Source organism: Pelodiscus sinensis, chromosome 15, assembly GCF_052426305.1.
Source record: "Pelodiscus sinensis isolate ZL-2025 chromosome 15, ASM5242630v1, whole genome shotgun sequence".
In the NCBI taxonomy this organism is placed as follows: domain Eukaryota; kingdom Metazoa; phylum Chordata; order Testudines; family Trionychidae; genus Pelodiscus; species Pelodiscus sinensis.
This window is the reverse complement of record NC_143066.1, coordinates 33,469,673-33,487,451: the sequence shown is the minus strand read 5'-3', so window position 1 is coordinate 33,487,451 and position 17,779 is coordinate 33,469,673. Positions and strand designations below refer to the sequence as shown.

Genomic DNA, 17,779 nt, shown 5'->3' with positions numbered 1-17,779 from the left:
GGGTCTAAAGCTTAGTAAGACAGATCTCATAATCAGATTTTTCAGCTCTCGTGGTGACCGGCACTAATTGCCAAAACTTTTCCTTCCAGTTCCCACTCCAAGGTAATGTAGTTACTGGAACCCTTTGAGTGGATTAGACCTCTAGAATTATAAATCTTAGAATTACCCATCTTCACCAAACCATCTCACAGAGGGCAGGGTTGTGTGGTATCATAGATAGAACCAAGCGCTTCCAGACAACAAACTGGATTCCAGCTGGCGATCTGAGCTACAGTATATGTGCATTCCTTTGAACAGTAACACACAGAGCAGGGAATGGGCAATGAGCAACCTGCGTGCCAGACACAATTCTCCATGGTTGCTTCCTATAGTTCCCATTTCCGGGAACAGCAAACTGCAACCTATAGTAGTTGTGAGCAACTGTACCTGTGGACATGCAAGTGAGTAAAGCATCATGCACAGCTAACTTTTAGTGAATTGCATCTGGGCCACTTATTGGCCGTCCCGGTCTAGAGAATCTCTGTGGGAATAGCGGGGAGACTTAGTAACAGGGACAAAATGCCCGTTCTCTATGGAAAGATGTTCCTTTGTTTTATTCACCAGACAGGAAAGAAAAATAATGTCCAAAATTCTCAGGCCTTCCAGATTAAAAATTGAAACGTGTTCCATGGCAACTTGGTAACCGAAGCAACAGCCAGAGAGGAGCTGTAGTTACAGAATGACATTACACAGTTTGCTTTTCCTATACCTTCATCTCCTTGACTCTTTTTCTGTGCAGCCAAGTCAAGAATCCACATACCCTTTGGCCCTTGGAATGAATTTGAAAACAAAGTCAAAAACTGAGCTTAGCCCTGCTGCGTTTTGGCTCACTTGGAAACCAGATTTAAGCCTGTAGAATGTAACCAGTAAACTTCCTTTCACTTAATTTGTTTTCTACTCCTCGTGGGTTGACTCCAAATGGAGTTCAGCCCAGACTGCATTGGAACAACACAAGGCTTTGGAGGAGAAGTAGGGAGAAACAGAGGGCTGTCTAAGAAGTGAGGGAAAAGTTAGGGAAAGGGCTATTGAGATTGCTGGGTTCTCATTATTCACGCTGAGAACAGGCAAAACAAACATACCATTTCCAGCTTCTTTCCCTTTTACCCTTCTTACGTTACAGAGAAGAGAAAATGACTGCAGCCCGGATTCGAAAATGCCATAAGTGTGGTACTGGCCTAATTAAATCTGAGGGTTGCAACCGCATGTCCTGTCGTTGTGGTGCCCAAATGTGCTACCTCTGCCGAGCCTCCATTAATGGATATGACCACTTCTGCCAACACCCTCGATCACCAGGGGCCCCCTGCCAGGAATGTGCAAAATGCTCTCTCTGGACCGACCCCACGGTAAGTGATTCACTAAGTATGGAATATTGCAATCACTGTTCACTATTAATACCTTGTGTTAGGAACTCTCTACCATATAAGCTCTGTTTACACATCAGCATAGGTGCAACACAACCATTTCCTTGCCTCGGGGCCAGCCAGATTGCTCTGGTAAAGGACCCAAATACTCTTTTACCCAAGGGAAAACTGAAAGACTCCAATAAAGATGGTTCTCCAGTCAGAAGTGCTAAGAACAAGGATCATGGCCTCTTTATAGCGAGATAGGCAAGCAGCAAGGAGGAGCATGTATCTAGTGGTCAGAGCAAAGGATGGAAGTGGGACTCCAGAGATTTATTCCCACTTCTGTGACCAGCTCATTTTTGGACTTTTATCATGACACTGTGTTTGGATGAATGAATGCACCTTTGTAAAGTGCCTGATAGTCAAAGATACAAAATCACTGGTACAGTATATTAGTTATGTCCACTGTTGCTGCTTTTGGCATTGCTTATGCTGAAAAGGACTGAAGTGTAGCTCTGTCTAGGGAACACTGTCATGGGTATAACAAACAGGCAACTCTCAGTCCTGAAGATGCGAGTTGTACAAAGCCAGAAAATGGGATTTGGGGGTGTGTGGGGGGATTGTCATGCTGCAGGAAGAAGCCTTAAAACAGCGAAGTTGCAAGCCAGTTTTCCCCAGCATCTGCCTGAGCTTCTATGATTCAGACTCTTCACCCTTGAAGGAGTAGCAGTACTAGGACTACAGTGGGTTATCAGAGCTGCCCGGGTTCACCTTTAGGCAGGGGAAGCATGCCCCTCTTTGGCTTCCTTACTCTGTGAACTGCCCTGCATTGCGGTCATCCTTTAAGTGGACATCCCCACTCACTTCCTTCTACCTGCAGGCTCTCAAGAGCACCACTGTTTCCACAGAATTCTGAGCCCAGCTGGGTTCAGTCATCGATTTAAATTCCCATTCCTCCCTCCAAAAATTCTCTTCTGACTCCTCCCAGCACTGGTAGTTTTTTGCCCAGAACAAAGCTAGACTGTGAGCTAAGTACACCTTTCCCCCTTGCCACTGCCACAGTGCTTCTGATGCCTGTTCATGCAGTGTCCAGTCAGTCTAATTCCACTCTTCCATTTCCCATCAGGGCATGATTCTGCAAGTCAGGAACAGTAGAGCCTCCTCATTCCCACAAGGCTGCTGATTGTGTTCAGCAATGGCATCTCTTCAGAGCCGGAGAGAACACAGGGCCATTCAGAAAGCTCATACTGTACTTAGACTCAAACAAAGAATAGGCTGTCATCCAGCCCTCTTCGTCTGCTTAATTAACCAACACAGCAAAGCAAAATTTTCCCACTCTCAGCTGGGAGGCAGCACTGCCAGCTTTTTTGGATGACGAAGCATTGGCTAGCTGAGGAGTTGAAGCTGGGTGAGTTCTCTGCTCCATGTGCACAAGGGTGCCATGAAACGTGGGTCTGTGTAGGCTTTTAAGCTGAAATGGTAAATGGCTCTTTGGTGTATTAAATCTTTTTTTAAGAGTTTCAAGGACAATAAGTGAAAGGGTTTAGGATCGCTCTTTCAGTCTTGCCCCAGCTCTGTTCTAGCATGGGGAAAGGGGAAAACAACATAAAGTATCAGAGGAATAGCCATGTTAGTCTGGATCTGCAAAAGCGACAAGCAGTCCTGTAGCACCTTATAGACTAACAGATGTATTGGAGAGTGGGTCTTTGCGCATGAAAGCTTATGCTCCAAGACATCTGTTAGTCTATAAGGTGCTACAGGACTCCTTGTTGCCAACACAAAGAAAGTTACCCAAGGGTAAGAAATACAAAATGCAAGCTAAGTTGTTCATCTTGTAAGGGGAAATCAAGAGAGGCAGAAGAACATCAGGACTGGGGGCTCCTGTGCTCTGTCTTGGTGGAGAAAAACATGCCAGTGAATTGGGGAATCAGCCAATACTAAGCAAGACCCCTTTGCTCCATGTCTGGGCACCAATGCCATTTGTGTCTGTACCATTAAGCCCTTTTCGATGTAATCCTCCTTACTTTTTTCTTTCCTTCCTAACCCTCTCGTCCTTAATCAACAGAAAGTCCTTGTTGCTTAGTTTGGAGTTGGCATGTCCATGGTGGCTCATGTGCCCCTGTAGGCAAACTTAGTGCTCAGGATACAGCGAAGAAAAGCTTTGAGCCACTCAGCTGCTTTCTGAATCTGCAGCCCTGTACATGCGAGCAGCGCCTGGCCAGCTAGCAGAGTGCTGCAATCATGACATGGGCAGACACGTACATTCAAGGGTGCTTTTATTAGAGGCAGGGTTGCAGAAGCACACTAGTTTCTGCATCTTCACTGCTCTTGTTTTTATCTAGAAGTGTACATACCCTTGACTAGTTCAGCATATCCGTTCCCCACACTACGAGGGGACAGAAGGGAATTGAGAACGTCCTTGGTGGGGACAGAGTTATCACAGGGTATGTCTACACTTGCACCCTCTTTCAAGAGAGGGATGCAAATGCAGCTGAGCAAAATTGCAAATGAAGCGTGGGATTTGAATTTCCTGTGCTTATTTGTATAATCGCGGACCGCCACGATTTTGAAATACACTATTTCAAAATAACAAAGGCCGTGTAGACACGGTTATTTTAGGAGAAAACCCTTCTTCCAAAATAAGCTTTATTCCTCATACAACGAGGTTTACCGGTTATTTCAGAAGAAGGGTTTTCTCCCGAAATAACCATGTCTGCACAGCATTTGTTATTTCGAAATAGCGGTGGTATGCAATTATGCAAATGAAACACAGGAAATTCAAATCCACACTTCATTTGCAATTTCGTTCAGCTGCATTTGCATCCCTCTCTTGAAAGAAGGTGCAAGTGTAGACATATCCACATTCTGCTTGTCTTATTAACAGGGCAAGAAATGGTAACTGTGGTGCAAGACCTCACCCTGCACATTGGTATTTCATAAATATGCCTTTTAACTTGCTGTTACGTTCTGGGATGAGTGATAGCCTTGGTGAAGAACCCTGGAGGTGTTGGTTGAGATTCCATAGTTAAAACCAATTTCAATTTTGCCCTTAAAGAATTTAACCTCACTTTGTCTAGAATAAGTCTTCTGAGACTATTCAGATCTGTTAATTACAGCTAAAATGTAATTAAAACAGAGTCCTTTAAAACATTTAGCATTGTCATTCTTTGTCCCAAATGATCTTACCGGAATAATGCAGGCTCTTAAATCTCTCTTTATAATAAAAATAATTTAAATGGGTCCATAGGCAATACTTTAACAGATTAAGTTGTAACTAAGCTAAGTTATTAGTGTCTAATGGTTATGGTTACATAGGCTACAAACAAGCCCAGGCTACTACTAAGTGGGGCCATTGTGACATATGGGATAATTTAACCAATTATCACCCTTTCTGTATAATTTGCATTCAACAATTCTGTTGATTCTCGTGCATTAGGGATATGAGCACGACTGGACTTCGATGCCAAGAGATCTCATTGGTAGGCTGCTTGGCCAAGCTGTCACTTCTGATGTTATGTTGGCCACATGCTAGCTTGAGCATCATTTCTGAAAAGTCTTTCGTTGGCAGTGCAGCCTCAATTTCATTGCATACATAGGCCCTGCTGCTGGCACTGAGCACAAAGAGATTGGGAATCAAGGATTCTAGAAGTCACCGTTCCCTGCCTCTCCCCCCTCCCCCTAACCCTAACCCCCCCAGTCACATGCTATCACTAAGGCCACTCTCTAAGCCCATAAATAAGTTGCAAATTAAGGGCCAGTTTTTACCCATGCGCTCAGCTGGTCTGTGCAGCTCTGATGCAGTGCAGCTGTAAACCCAAATGACTCGTATCAGTTTGACTGCTTTGGTGAACCAATGAATCTGCCCTTAAGAGTTTAAAAAATTTAAAATGTTTGTTTATGTTGCCTATGTTCAAGTTACTGGAAGTTTTGAATGTTAGTTTCCGCTTTGAGTTTTTGGGTCAAGATTTATGACTTTACAAAATGCTTAAGAAATTCCCAGACAAACTACATTAAACTGGGAATTAAAGTTGAGAGTATGTTTGAATAACTTAAGGCAAAAATGATTCCACAGATAACTGCATTATCTCAAATTCTGACATTATAAACCAAGGAAATTCAGAGTGAAGCTTAGACACAGAAGAACTCGAGACCTGTTAAGATAAGAAATGTGCAAATTAAGGCACGCAAACGACTTTAAACTCTGCTCTGGGGAGGGTGAGACAATGGTCCTCTCTAAAAACTAGTTTGGCTTATTGTGGGACCAAAAATTCAAATACCTTTAATACTGTGATTATTGTAGATCAGTGGTTACCAACCAGGATATACTGGTAGATCTTGGAGCCTCTGACAGGTGATCCTGACTGGTTTGGCTGGGAGGCTATCAAGTGCCGGCTCTTCAGCTTCCTATCCCCACGCTGCTCTGCTACTCCAGAGCCCTCAGAGCTGCTACCTGGGAGCCCCCTGCTTGTTGTGCAAGGTGGGGGGGGGGGGGACAGAGACAGAGAGGTGCTGATGTCCCCCTCTCCTGTACCCCATTCTCACAGAGTAAGGAGAGCAGGGCGTCAGCGAAGGGGCAGGGCCAGGGAGAAGGGGTGGGAGCAGGGGTGTTTGGGTTTGAGGTAGATTCTGGACTGACTTAAATTTAAAAAGTGATCTTATGTTTAAAAAGGTTGGAGACCACTGTTGTAGATCATCCACTTAGACCTCTCAAAACTGAATGGCTGTTTTAATAGCTCCACATCTTCATGTGGCAAATTTGAGGAACTATCCCAGGTTGAGTTATCAGCAGAACTGGTTTTGGAGCAAATTGATAAGGCAAACAGAAGTCAGCCACCAACACCGATGGTATTCATCCAAGAAGTCTGAAAAAACTCAAATATGAAATTGCAGAACTGCTAACTGGCATGTAATCCCATCGCTTAAATCAGCCTGTGCTGACAGAACACCTGACTGCTAGAAGCTATGACTGGATGACAGGGGGTAGGTCACTTGATAAAGTGTCTCATTGTGTTCTCTCCTTCCGCAGCACCTGGCACTGGTCGCTGTCAGAAAACTGCATACTGGGCAAGATGGGTCTGACCCAGTATGGCCATTATGTTCTTATGCCAATGTGTTCTCTAGCAGCCCCCCCCCCCCTTTTCCTGCAGTACCTCATCTACCCTCTCCCATTTGACACAGCTGCCTTAATTCCCATTTCCTGTTGCATAAAGGAGAACACAAGATACATCTCAGAGGTAGCCGTGTTAGTCTGTATCTGCAAAAACTCAATGTCCAATAGCATCTTAAAGAACAACAGATTTGTTTGGGCATAAGCTTTCGTGGGTAATACTCACTTTGGGTCGGACAAAGTGGTTTTTACCCACGAAAGTTTATGCCCAAACAAATCTGTTTTAGTCTTTAAAGTGTCATAGGACTCCTCGTTGTGTTTACACAAGAAATAGCACCCTGTGTTCCACAGGCTCCCCGCTGCTGATCTGGGAATGATTTGAAACAAAATGTTAATCCTTTGGAAGTCTCTTTCATGAAATCATTTCAAGTTTATTAACAGCAGCTGTGGCCACACATACATGGAAAAGAGAGCATTAAAAAACCCCAGAAAGGGAGGCCCTGGTAGATAAACCCATTCAGAGTCATTTTTCTAAAGCAAAAAACCTCAGCCCTTGAAATAATTAGTGGGTCTGTCATTTCTCCTTTCACATGAGGCTGGCAGGCGTTTTCCTGTGATGTTCGGTAATTAAAGGCGGTATAAAAAAAGCCTTGTCGATAAAATATTTTGAAAAGCTTCATTGATAGGGTAAAATAGATTCTATTTTGGAACTGCTGTTGGGATTTAGCCTCTATATGTGACTTGTGAATCCTTTATCCTTTGACACTGCAGTTTCTCTTCCCTCATGTTTTTGGCCTCACTGTGTACATGCCTACTGCTGCTGAGGCAGTAGCTGGGTGTGTTGTTTTCCTTCCTAAAAGCCTTGTCAGAATTAGCTTTCCATTTGTTGCAATGAAAGGGTGCTTGCCTTAGCAACTGAGCCATCTCTTTATTTCAACCCTCCACGAGTCTGCCACAGGCTCTAAGTCCGAGCCATCCTCTTCCTCTGTGCTTGGCGCAATGCTTTCTGTGCTCCTCTGAACTCAAAAGGGGACGCTGCTGAAAGCAAGAGCTTTTTTTAAAAAATGTAACCAGATCCTCCTTGCTTTTGGAGCCCCTCCTGAAAGTAAAAAACAGGTCAGTCCAGCGCGCTCTTTTGTTCTACCTCTGTGTCACATGTCTTTCATTTGACGGATAGAACTTGGTGAGATGCAGTTTGCATGCCCACATATTGGATTCGGGGCCAGATCTCAGTTTTGTGTTGCCATTTCAAATGCAGGATATTTTGATAGGTCTTGGGCAGTTTTGTGATGTGATGTCTGCGGTTATTGGATGTAAAATAAATCCTTTCAGGGTCCAGTCGCTTTTGTTTGGCACCTCCTTATATTTGATATTATCTCATCTGGGAGAATAGAAGGCCCAAGTTTAGCAAAGTCGCCCCTCCTCTACCATCATCACATGGTTTTCTGGCACCCAAAGATTAGTCCTTTCTAACCTCTTCCTTGGTCTCTTGACTACTAGTCTGGTAAATTCTACTACAGGTTGAAACTCCCTAAACAGGGAGACTCTGGTTCGGCAACATCAGTGGTCCAGCCCGGATGTTACTGGACCAGAGGGTCCTAGTAGAGGGCCAGCAGTAGAGAGCTCAGTGCACAGCAGCAGGGCTGGGAGATCTGGCAGCCGCAGCAGCGGTGGCAATGGCCCTGTGGTGCTGGCGGCTGCTTCCACGGCAGCAGCCGGGTGGAGCCCAGAGCAGCGGCACGTGGCTGCCTAAGGGAGCCAAAGAGCCCCGATGCGTGGCTGCTGGGGAGGGCCAAAGCGGTGGTGCGCAGCTGGGGGGAGGGACATGTCGAGAGCCCTGGCACGCAGCTGCCTGGGGGAGAGGTGGGGGCAAGAGTCCTCATGCGTGGCTGCCTGTGGGGATTGGTAGGGCAATGGGGTCTGCAGGAGGTGGGGAGCCAGCTGGGAGGCCAGAGGGCAAGGCCAGAGCTAGGGGGGCCAGTAGCAGGGGAGCCAGAAATGACCTCCCCTGGTCCGGAAAAATCTCTCATCTGGAAGTGGTCAGGTCCCAAAGGTGCACAATCTTAACCCTTTTGTTACTTTCTTGGGGAAAGAAAAGCTACCTTGTCCTTGATTGTAAAGAGCTTTCTTGGTGTCTAGATACATCGGGTTCATCTTTTGGGTTCACCTAATTAACACTTGCAATGATAGGCTCTCAAAAACTGTCAGATCAGATTATTGGGTTCTTATACCTTAGTATCCTGTCTTAAACAATGGCCAGTCCCAGATGCTGTAAAGATGCAAGAAATGTTGCACTAAGCTCTTATGAAATGAAATAACTTGCCCATAGGGAATTTCTTAATTTCTTTCAGTTAGAGGTAGGGATGTGAATGGTCAATTGGGGTAGCCCCCGCCAGGGCGGCTTCAGTCCCAACCAGGGGCCGCTCCAGCCCAGTTGTGGCTGGTGAGCAGAAGGGTCTGTTACAGCCCAGCTGGGCTGGAGCAGCCCCACCACCTGCCCCCATTTAATTGGTGAACCAGTTAAACATAACATTGAACCAGTTAATTGATTACCTGAGATTTTATTCCTAGTTAGAGGTTGGTTTATGCCCAGAAGCAGGAGAGTTTATATCCTTCCTGGAATGCTCATTCTTTCAGTCTTTGCAGTTAGAACTCTGGATATGCTTGCCAGCCCTGAAAAAGTCTAGTGCTGTTTTCATTTTCCCAAATGGTTGTTCTTGATTATTGTTGCAGTAAGTTCCATGTGGTAAATCTGTAGTATGGAAAATTATTTCCTTTGTGTCTGCAAAATGTGCTGAAAACTGCCTACTCCTCACAGAAGCCCTATGTGACAGATTAGTGTGTGTCTGGATATGCCTCCATCATTCTGCAAGTTCCATTTTGTTTTATGAACATCATTTTGATTCCACAGTGCACCCTGCCTTGCCTTGCATGTTGGACTGGGTTATCCAGTAGGTGTGCAGATCTCTCTGCCCCTCCCCCTCCCCACGAGAACTGTGGAGAGCAATCAGGAGTCATTAACCTGGATGGTCTTGCATTCAAATAGAAGCACCTTAAAACAATCAGCTGGCTGCAGCCAAGGGACAATGGTCGGTAACAAAACAACAAAGTAGGCAGTGGATTTGAAGGTCTTTGGGGGTGAGGGCACCTGATAAAGGAGAGACTAGAACTTTTATAATAGGGAAGTGCAGTCACTTACTGGAGAAGGCAGAACTGAGCAGGAGACAGGAAGGTCCCACAACCTTGGAAGGACTGACCAAAACACTCTCCTGGAAGGAGAGTGTTGCATGCATGTGGTTTATTCTTCCATAGATCTGTGTAGTTCATGTGCTTAGTCTGACTAAAGAGCGTTTAGATTTAGAAATTCCTTTGCAAAGTCTGTGTGGCCATTGTTTTAACTCACTGGTTCTCAAAGTGTGGTGGGTCCATGGACTACTGGTAGTCCACGACTTGAGCTGAGCTCCTCCTCCTTCCCCACTGGGATAGAGGCAGCTGGAGCGGTGCTGGCACTGGCGACCCATGGCTAGGATTGTCTGTTTCACCCTCGTCTCGCTCCTCTGGAGGATCTGTGGCACTGGCACTAGCTCCTGGGTTTACCTGGCCAATGAAAGTAGGGGGAAAGGAAAACTGGGCTCTTGCAGGCTGGAGCAGGATCGGGCAGTGTGAGGCCAGGGCGAGTTGCGGCTTTGAGCAGCACTGCAGGCAGCGAGAGGCCGTGCTCACCCCTCATTTCCTCCCCCTCCACCCCGGAGGGGAGCATTGCAGGCTGGGCACCCCTCAACCACCCGCATGTGGAACTAGTGGACATCAGGCCACCGCTGCAGTGGGAGCTGCTGGGGTTTGTAGGCTGCCTGCGCATAGGACTTGGTTCCCAGCGGGCTCTCGTGGTGCCTTCTTCGGAGATTTTTGTCCCAGCAATGTGTGAATAAAGTTTTAGCCCAGCACCTCCTGCAGCTGGGCTGCCGCAGGCTAGATATCGGAGCAGCACCTGTCACGTGGACTGGCTCCGCATAGGCACCTGACCTGAGTTCCAGCGCGGTATATTGACCCCTCCCCTCACTCCCCCCCAGCTGGGCACCCACCCTCCCCCATCACTGGGGCCCGCCGGCTCAGAGCGGAGCGGCTGAGTTTGTAAATCACCATTGACACTAACATGTGCTGTGCAGCAGTGTTCCTGATCCTCCTGCAGCCTCGCTCTGGGGCGGCGGGATTGCTGGGAGACCTGGTGTCATTTTTTACTGACGAGCGCACGGGACCGCTTGCTCTGCCGCTCTCCCTGAGCTGGTCTTTCGGGGCTTTCTTCACCTCCCCTCTCCATCCGTGTGCCCTCCTAGCAGGAAGCTGGTGCTCCTGCCTGGGAATTGGGGGGGGCTAAACTCCCCCCACCCCGCTGGGGTAATGTCAGTGCAGTGACACACTGGCTTCAGGCTTTTCCCCACTGCTGCCATTGGCATCCCTCCCTCCCCCCACCAAGACCACACACCCCCCCAGCTTGCTCCTGCACCCTCCATTCTGGCCATACTCTCCAACCTCCCTTGCTCCTATACTCTCCCTCCTGACCAGACACCCTACCCCAAGCCTCCCTCTTGCACTTCTCCCCTGGCCAGACACCGCCTCCCAACCCACGTACAGGTGCATACGTACAACCAGGAGCGCATATTCAGCTGCCTCTCCCCTCATCTTGCTCTATCCACAGCCAAGCTGCTCCCAAGATTCTCCTGCTAGCTATGCAGAGAGATGGGGTGAGGGGAGTGCTGAAGTCAAGGTGCCCCCCTGCCTCTGCAGAAGGGTCAGGGACAGGGGGAGACACAGTGGAGTGACTCAGAGCAGTGCCCGTCTTAAGAGGCTGTGGTCCTGATTCTAAGATTTCAGTGCTCATGCGTGCTTGGTCTCATTTACATGCTCACTTCTCCCCATGCCTCATTTCTACAGGGGGGAGGCAGCAGAGCAGGTGGCTTTCCCTGACTTAGAGACAGCATGTGGTGTCTCTAGGAACATCAGCAGCCAGCACGCACCCAGTCTGTGCCCCCCACACACTCCCATATGTGCTCTACCATCTAAAATTCCTAACTGTCAGGGTGGTCAAATATTGGAATAAATTGCCAAGGGAGGTGGTGGAATCTCCCTCTCTGGAGATATTTAAGAACAGGTTAGATAGACATCTGTCAGGGATGGTGTAGACGGAGCTTGATCCTGCCTTGAGGGCGGGGGGGCTGGACTCGATGACTCGAGGTCCCTTCCAGTCCTATGATTCTATGATCTCTGTGCCACACACTGTGTCAAAGTTTGTGTCTCACAAAGAGTGTCTTGTTCACTTTCTCTCTCTGTAGTCCCACCCCCTCTGCCTGAGGTCCTGCCCCTTCCAGGAGGCCTGGAGCCAGCCTGTGACCAAGGACCAAAATACATGAAGTGGCCCCTCTGTGAAAATTATTACCCACCCCTGTTCTCCAGTGTCTGTCAGGGTAGTGTCTGTTTGCTGTTTCCATGAAGCGCTGCAGTTCATTTGCAGGTTGGATCTCCCTGGTCTGGCACCCTCGTGACCTGACCGGTCTCAGATGAGGGAATTTGCCAGACAAGGGGAGGTCCCCTGACACCAGCCCTTCAGCCTGCTGCCCCTCCCCACTGCCGGTTCCTTTGACGGGCCAGGCTGCCTGCTGTCCAGCCCCGGCCCCGCTACTTCTGCCGGGCTGCTGCAGCTCCTGCCAGGTTTCCCTTCCTGTCCTCCTGCAGCCACAGACATGGCCCCAGCTCTGCTGATTCTGCTGGGCTGCCATGGCCCTGGCAGCTCTAGCCCTGGTGTCGCAGCCGGGAGGCAGGCAGTCCCAATCACGCTGCCGCCACCCAGGCTGCTGCGGCCCAGCTGCTGCCACCTGGGCTGCCATGGTCCCAGCCATGCTGCCACACAGCAAGCAACCCTGATAGCACTCTGACACCGCCTGAGCTGTCCCATCACCACTATGTCCTGGGTGCTGTGTTCCTGCCGGTACCGGACTCTCTGGGCTCCCAGCTGCTGGCCCTCCTGCTCTGGGGCACTCTCATCCAGGAACGTCCATGATCATGCCAGACCATGGATGTTACCAGATGGGAGCATCCTGGTTAAGGGAGGTGCAACCTATACAAGCAAAATGGTTACATTTCCAATCCTGTGTGGTGCTGTGTACTTTACTAATATTTATATCACTCCTGTTGAGAACTAAAAAGGACTGATAAGTCTGTGTAAAATCTGTGTATAAGCTACAAATGGGAAAAGGAGAGCAATCTATGGAACTCCTGGTGTCCCAGTAACAACAATGCATCTTTGGTCAATAAATGCCCAAAGGAAGTATCTCCATTGCAGAATGTAATCAATACCACAGGCATTAATCATGCGGGAACATCACAGGATGTCTTTTCAGAGCAAAGAACAGCTGCAGGTGAAGCTCTAGTATAAACTGTTCTTGGGTTTTTGGGAGGTAGAAGTTGGGGTAGGCGGATTGGCTTTGCCTGCAAATGACTGTTACTATCATTTTTATTCTTTCAGTTATCAGGGGATTTGTGGAATAGCTTCTGCTTTAAAAGTAGAGCAGTAAAATGTGAAAGCGTTCCTCATATAAGTGATGGTTCTTAGTAAGAATTTTCTCAGCTTTTAATTCTGACCTGTAACTATAACAGCCATCACTTTTGGCGTTAACTTTCCTCCACAAGAATGTCCTAAAGTCTCTTTTATTGCTCACACATTGCATCAGTTTCTGGGCCTCTATTTCAGCTGCTATGCATTTTTCTTAAATACTGATAGTAATTAAAATACATTAAGCACTTGCCAAATCTCTAATGCTTTAATGCAGGGTTTTGATTTTAAGCGGGAGAGTGTTTTATTGGCATTTTTTACACTTACATTAGTAGACATCACTCTTCTAGAAGATGGACGCAGAATGGCTCTAGGCTGCGGCTTTGCTGTGCACAATGTGGAATTAATTATAAATATTCCTGAAAATTGGATTTCACAATGGAAAAGTTGGCTGCTTTATTGCTGTTCGGCTGCTTCAGAACTTACTTGTTAACCACTGTCTCTTTCTGGGAGCATCTTAAACATGTGCTCTGTGACCTGAACTTCACTGCCTTGGATTTCTGCATTAATTTTTAGGGGTTGGTTTTGATCTATGAAGTCCTAAGTGGGCTGGGGCCTACCTGCCAAAGAGATTCCATCTCTCCCTATGCGGTGCTGCCACAGTTGTGGTCAACTGAGGCATGTGAACAGAAGATAAGTGACAATGTGACTGGCAAAGCATTCTTTATTCCGGCCTCACGTCTCTGATATGCACTTCTTCTTTCTCTCTCCTCAACCCCCTGTAACAGCCTGTCTGTGAGCCTCCAGGGTGTACTTCAAGGCCTATCTCTTCTCTCTGGCTCCAGAGGAAATGGGTACTATAGAAAGCTGGTGCAGCACCTGGGGATTGTGCACAAGAGTAATTTTTAATTGATGTTGCTCTGAATTTGAGTTGATTTCCGGGTATTGGATGAATATCCTCAGGGCCATACTTAAAGGGGCGGGGCCTGAGGCAGCATCCCGGCAGTGCCCTAGGCTCTGGGCCCAAGGCAACACCTCACCACAGGCCCACTTGATGGCTCTCCTCCTGGAAGGAACTTGCCCTCTGTGTATCTGCTTCTGATGTCATGTAGGGAATTGAGCTACCATGAGAGGAGTGTCTGCAGAATCCGCGAAGTAAAGCAGAAACTATAGACGTCAGTAGGGGTTGGGGATTTTATGAAGTGCCGGGCAAAGCACACTCTTTGCCCAGGAAATGGGAATCTCCTGAAGATGATTTTTTCCTTGATTAAAGGTAGTAAAACTGCATCCACGTACATGGCGGGTGCAAGCTGTTCCTGGGGGAGCATTCCATGGGTTTATCCCCAAACTCTCCTTGGAGAGCTTGTATGCAGAAGAGTGTCTCTTGGCGAGGGCCTATCATTGCATGGTTTTAGGAGTGGGTGTGTGGCTCAGGCTAAAAAAAGGCACAAAGCTATCTTTTTTTTCTTGGGGGGGCGGTGCAGGGTGAGTTCCTTGCATATTTCAGGTGCAGCTGTTCCAAGAAATACTGTTTTATTTCAGTAGTATTTTAACCCTAGTTTGAGAATTCTAAGCCAGAGATTAAGATAAAAACTGAACACTTAAGATATGCCTCTGAGCTCTGTTTGCCAGTTCCTAACTATGCTATGCAATCTGATACCAGGAGCTCAGACTCAGAGGGTAATTGGAAGCTTGTGTATGATTTATGGTAAGCTTATTCCATAAAATAGCTGTGCTTCAGCACTTCCGTGGCAATATATAGACTATCATTAACAATCCATGAAAGTAATCCCTTTGAAAAAGTGTTTAGGGAAGACTTAAATTTAACCAGTGATTCAGAAGAATAATCAGAGAGGGAGAAGAAATCAGGTTTGATGGCTTTCTTCAGATCAGGATAAGGTTTCCTGGAGACAATTAGGTTATCTCCCCTTCTCTTCCCCCTCAATCCCCTCACCCTGAACAAGCTTAGCCACCATTGCTGCTGAACAGATACTGGGCGATTAGCTCTGAATCAGGAGGCTTGCAAAATTTAGTCACTTTTATACATACACACTCATAACATATTTCATAGGAGGGCCCCAGAGCCCTCTCCAAATTACAAAATATTTTCCGCATTAAAAATTTGCAAGAAGAAATGTATGGGTTTTACAGTAATGGAAATAAGATGGATCAAATTAACTAGAGCCATGCATCTTGTGAGACATGTACTGTTTAAATTCCTCATATATCCAGTTGCAGCCTGCTAGTAGTTGAAGAGAACATAACTTACACAAATGACCCCCAAGTGCTTTCTGACTAATGCAGATAGTCTGTGTCCTGCAATAGTTCCCACGCCCAGCCTTAGGTCTCAAACTATTGAGAAAAGAGGTATGAGCCAAAATGCTTATTTCCTGCTTTTCTCAAAAAATGACGGGGTCATTGTTTCATTTTGGTAGCCTCCAATGTCTGCAATGTTACATTGAGTTTATTTTTTGCCAAAGAATGGTTAAGAGCATCACAGCCACAAATACAAATTGAGGTTCCACAGCCAAACATCCCAAATGATCTTTTGTTAGGCACGAATAAGGAATCCTCTCATTGGTCCTTTTGATAATATGATCTGATAGTTTTTTCGTGCTGCTCTGTAATGGAAAAGCCCTTTTCAGAGTGGTATGGAGCAGGCAGAATAGGCTAAGGGGATAGTTAATATCAAAAGAAACAGGCAAAATGATTTCTGGTTTTTACACTAAAATTAAAATCATTTGTATGAAGCATAATAATGTCAACTTCACTGGGATCATTTTGGGTGGTACTTATGGGCCCCCACAACCTCATCTCATTTGAGGACCATTCATATTCTGCTTTGTGAAGTGTTGTGATCATTTTATGAAAAGGGCCAGCTATATAAATGCTGGATGTTAGCTACCACAACAGAATGCATAGGGTTCACAAAGCATAATTATTTCATTTGTCTGTCTATCACAAGCCAGGAAGTGCAGAAGGATAATGCAAATGATTCAGGGGGAGGCTGAAGAACAAAAGAAGTGAGGATGTTATTGAAGGATCGGTGGCTGGATGTGGAGAGACACTTTCAGTCCTAAGTTTCTCTCACAAGCCTGTTTATATTAGGGCTGGCTGCCATAATCTCTCTTACTGCACCAGCTTCTGTTGGTGAAAGAGAGAAGCTTCTGAGCTATACAGAACTCTGACCACCTCGTGTCTCTAATATCCTGGGACCAAGCCAGCCACAACAACACTGAACTTTCTTACTAAAACTTCTAGATTGCTTTAAAAAAACATGCTAGAAATCATGTCCTCAGAATCCAAGATAAGATCTAAATGGATTCATTAGTGAAACATTCAGCTACTAGAGCCAGATTTTAAGTTGTGTTAATTCAATTGTTGAGCCCACTATTCTAGAGCTGTTGATGTAATGTAAATATTTAATGGACTATTGCCATTTTTAAAGATGAATAGCGCTCCGACAACTGTTCAGACGGATGGGAGAGAGTTTAGCTGCTGCATCGTATGTCTATTAATTGTTCTCTGTGGAGTAGTCTTGAATTCTATACAGAATCTGTACTAGATGGTTGACTCTGCTATTCTGACAAAATGTAGGGTGGTAGCATGACCCATCACTTTCACAACAGGCATCTAATCTCTACACATGCACACACAACTACATTAGCTCTGGTCAGAATGCAGAGATCTGTGTTGCAGTAACTGGTTCATTAATCTGTTTGGTTTTTTTCACTTTGTTATTTAGGAAGACGATGAGAAGATAATTCAGGAGATTCAGAAGGAGGCTGAAGAGGAGCAAAAGAAGAAGAATGGAGGTAGGTCACGGAATTGCCCTCCTACAAAACAGGGGATCCGGGGTGGATTGTGGTGGCACTAGGAGAACACAAGAGCTTTTCAGCTGCTGCTGGTGAGTCTCTGGTTTCTGCTTGCATCTTCAAAGGCCAGGCTCTTTGCAAATTCCCTTCTAATAACAGCACTCCAATAAAACTCATTTGGGGTATTGCTTCAGACGTTTGTTGGTTTCATACTGTACAAAACCTTCCAGCTGCCCTAGATGTGACCATACTAGATAAGGGCTCTGATCTGCTTTGCAAAAACTAGATTGTTTTCTGCTCCTCTTCTCTTGTAGATATTGGGATCACCTGGTGTTTTGTCTCTCCAGGGACCACTTTAACTTAAGGAAATATTTTCTAGCCCTTAGTCAGAAGGGGAATGGTGACAATAATATGACCCCAACAGATTTCTCTGTTGCATTGCCAGTGGTGGGGGTGCTTGTATAGACAGGGCACAAGGATCTTTGCCAAGGTGTCTTCTGAGAGTTGAAGCCATTAATCTTGGGGGTGATCAGAGCAGGTCTGAATGATAGATTGAAAATGCCTGTGCCCTACCTCGTCCAGTGCGCTCTCCGTTGCTGCAGCTTGTGGGGCAATGGGAAGCTCCTCAAGACTCCAAGAGCTCCCCCTGAGGAAGAGGGAGAGAAAAATCAGACTTCTCACTCCAAACATCTGCTCGCTCTCAGCTAAATTATCTGAGATCTGCCAGATTCTGGACTTTGAAATATGATGGAAACGAAGGCAGAGAGCAACAGGGGAAGTTCAGAAGACGTAAATAAAGATGATTCAGGAGCTGAATAGTCACAGAACTAGCATCTCCCAACTAGGGCCTCTCCTTGAGCTCCTCATTGTCAAACCTAAACTATGCGGAGGCTAGATGGTTATGTGGGGTGAGGGATTCCCTGCCCTG

General features: G+C 46.5%; 1 protein-coding gene across 5 annotated transcripts in view; it reads left to right on the top strand.

Annotated features, from left to right (window-relative positions):
* Nucleotides 1-17,779, top strand: part of RNF216 (ring finger protein 216) — a 146,346-nt gene that overhangs the window by 114,272 nt on the left and 14,295 nt on the right. For all 5 annotated transcript variants that reach the window (XM_075899673.2, XM_075899671.2, XM_075899674.2 and 2 more), the window contains 2 exons: nucleotides 1,160-1,382; nucleotides 16,782-16,851. In XM_075899673.2, the coding sequence (XP_075755788.2) occupies nucleotides 1,160-1,382; nucleotides 16,782-16,851 (293 nt within the window). The remainder of the gene's footprint in view (nucleotides 1-1,159; nucleotides 1,383-16,781; nucleotides 16,852-17,779) is intronic.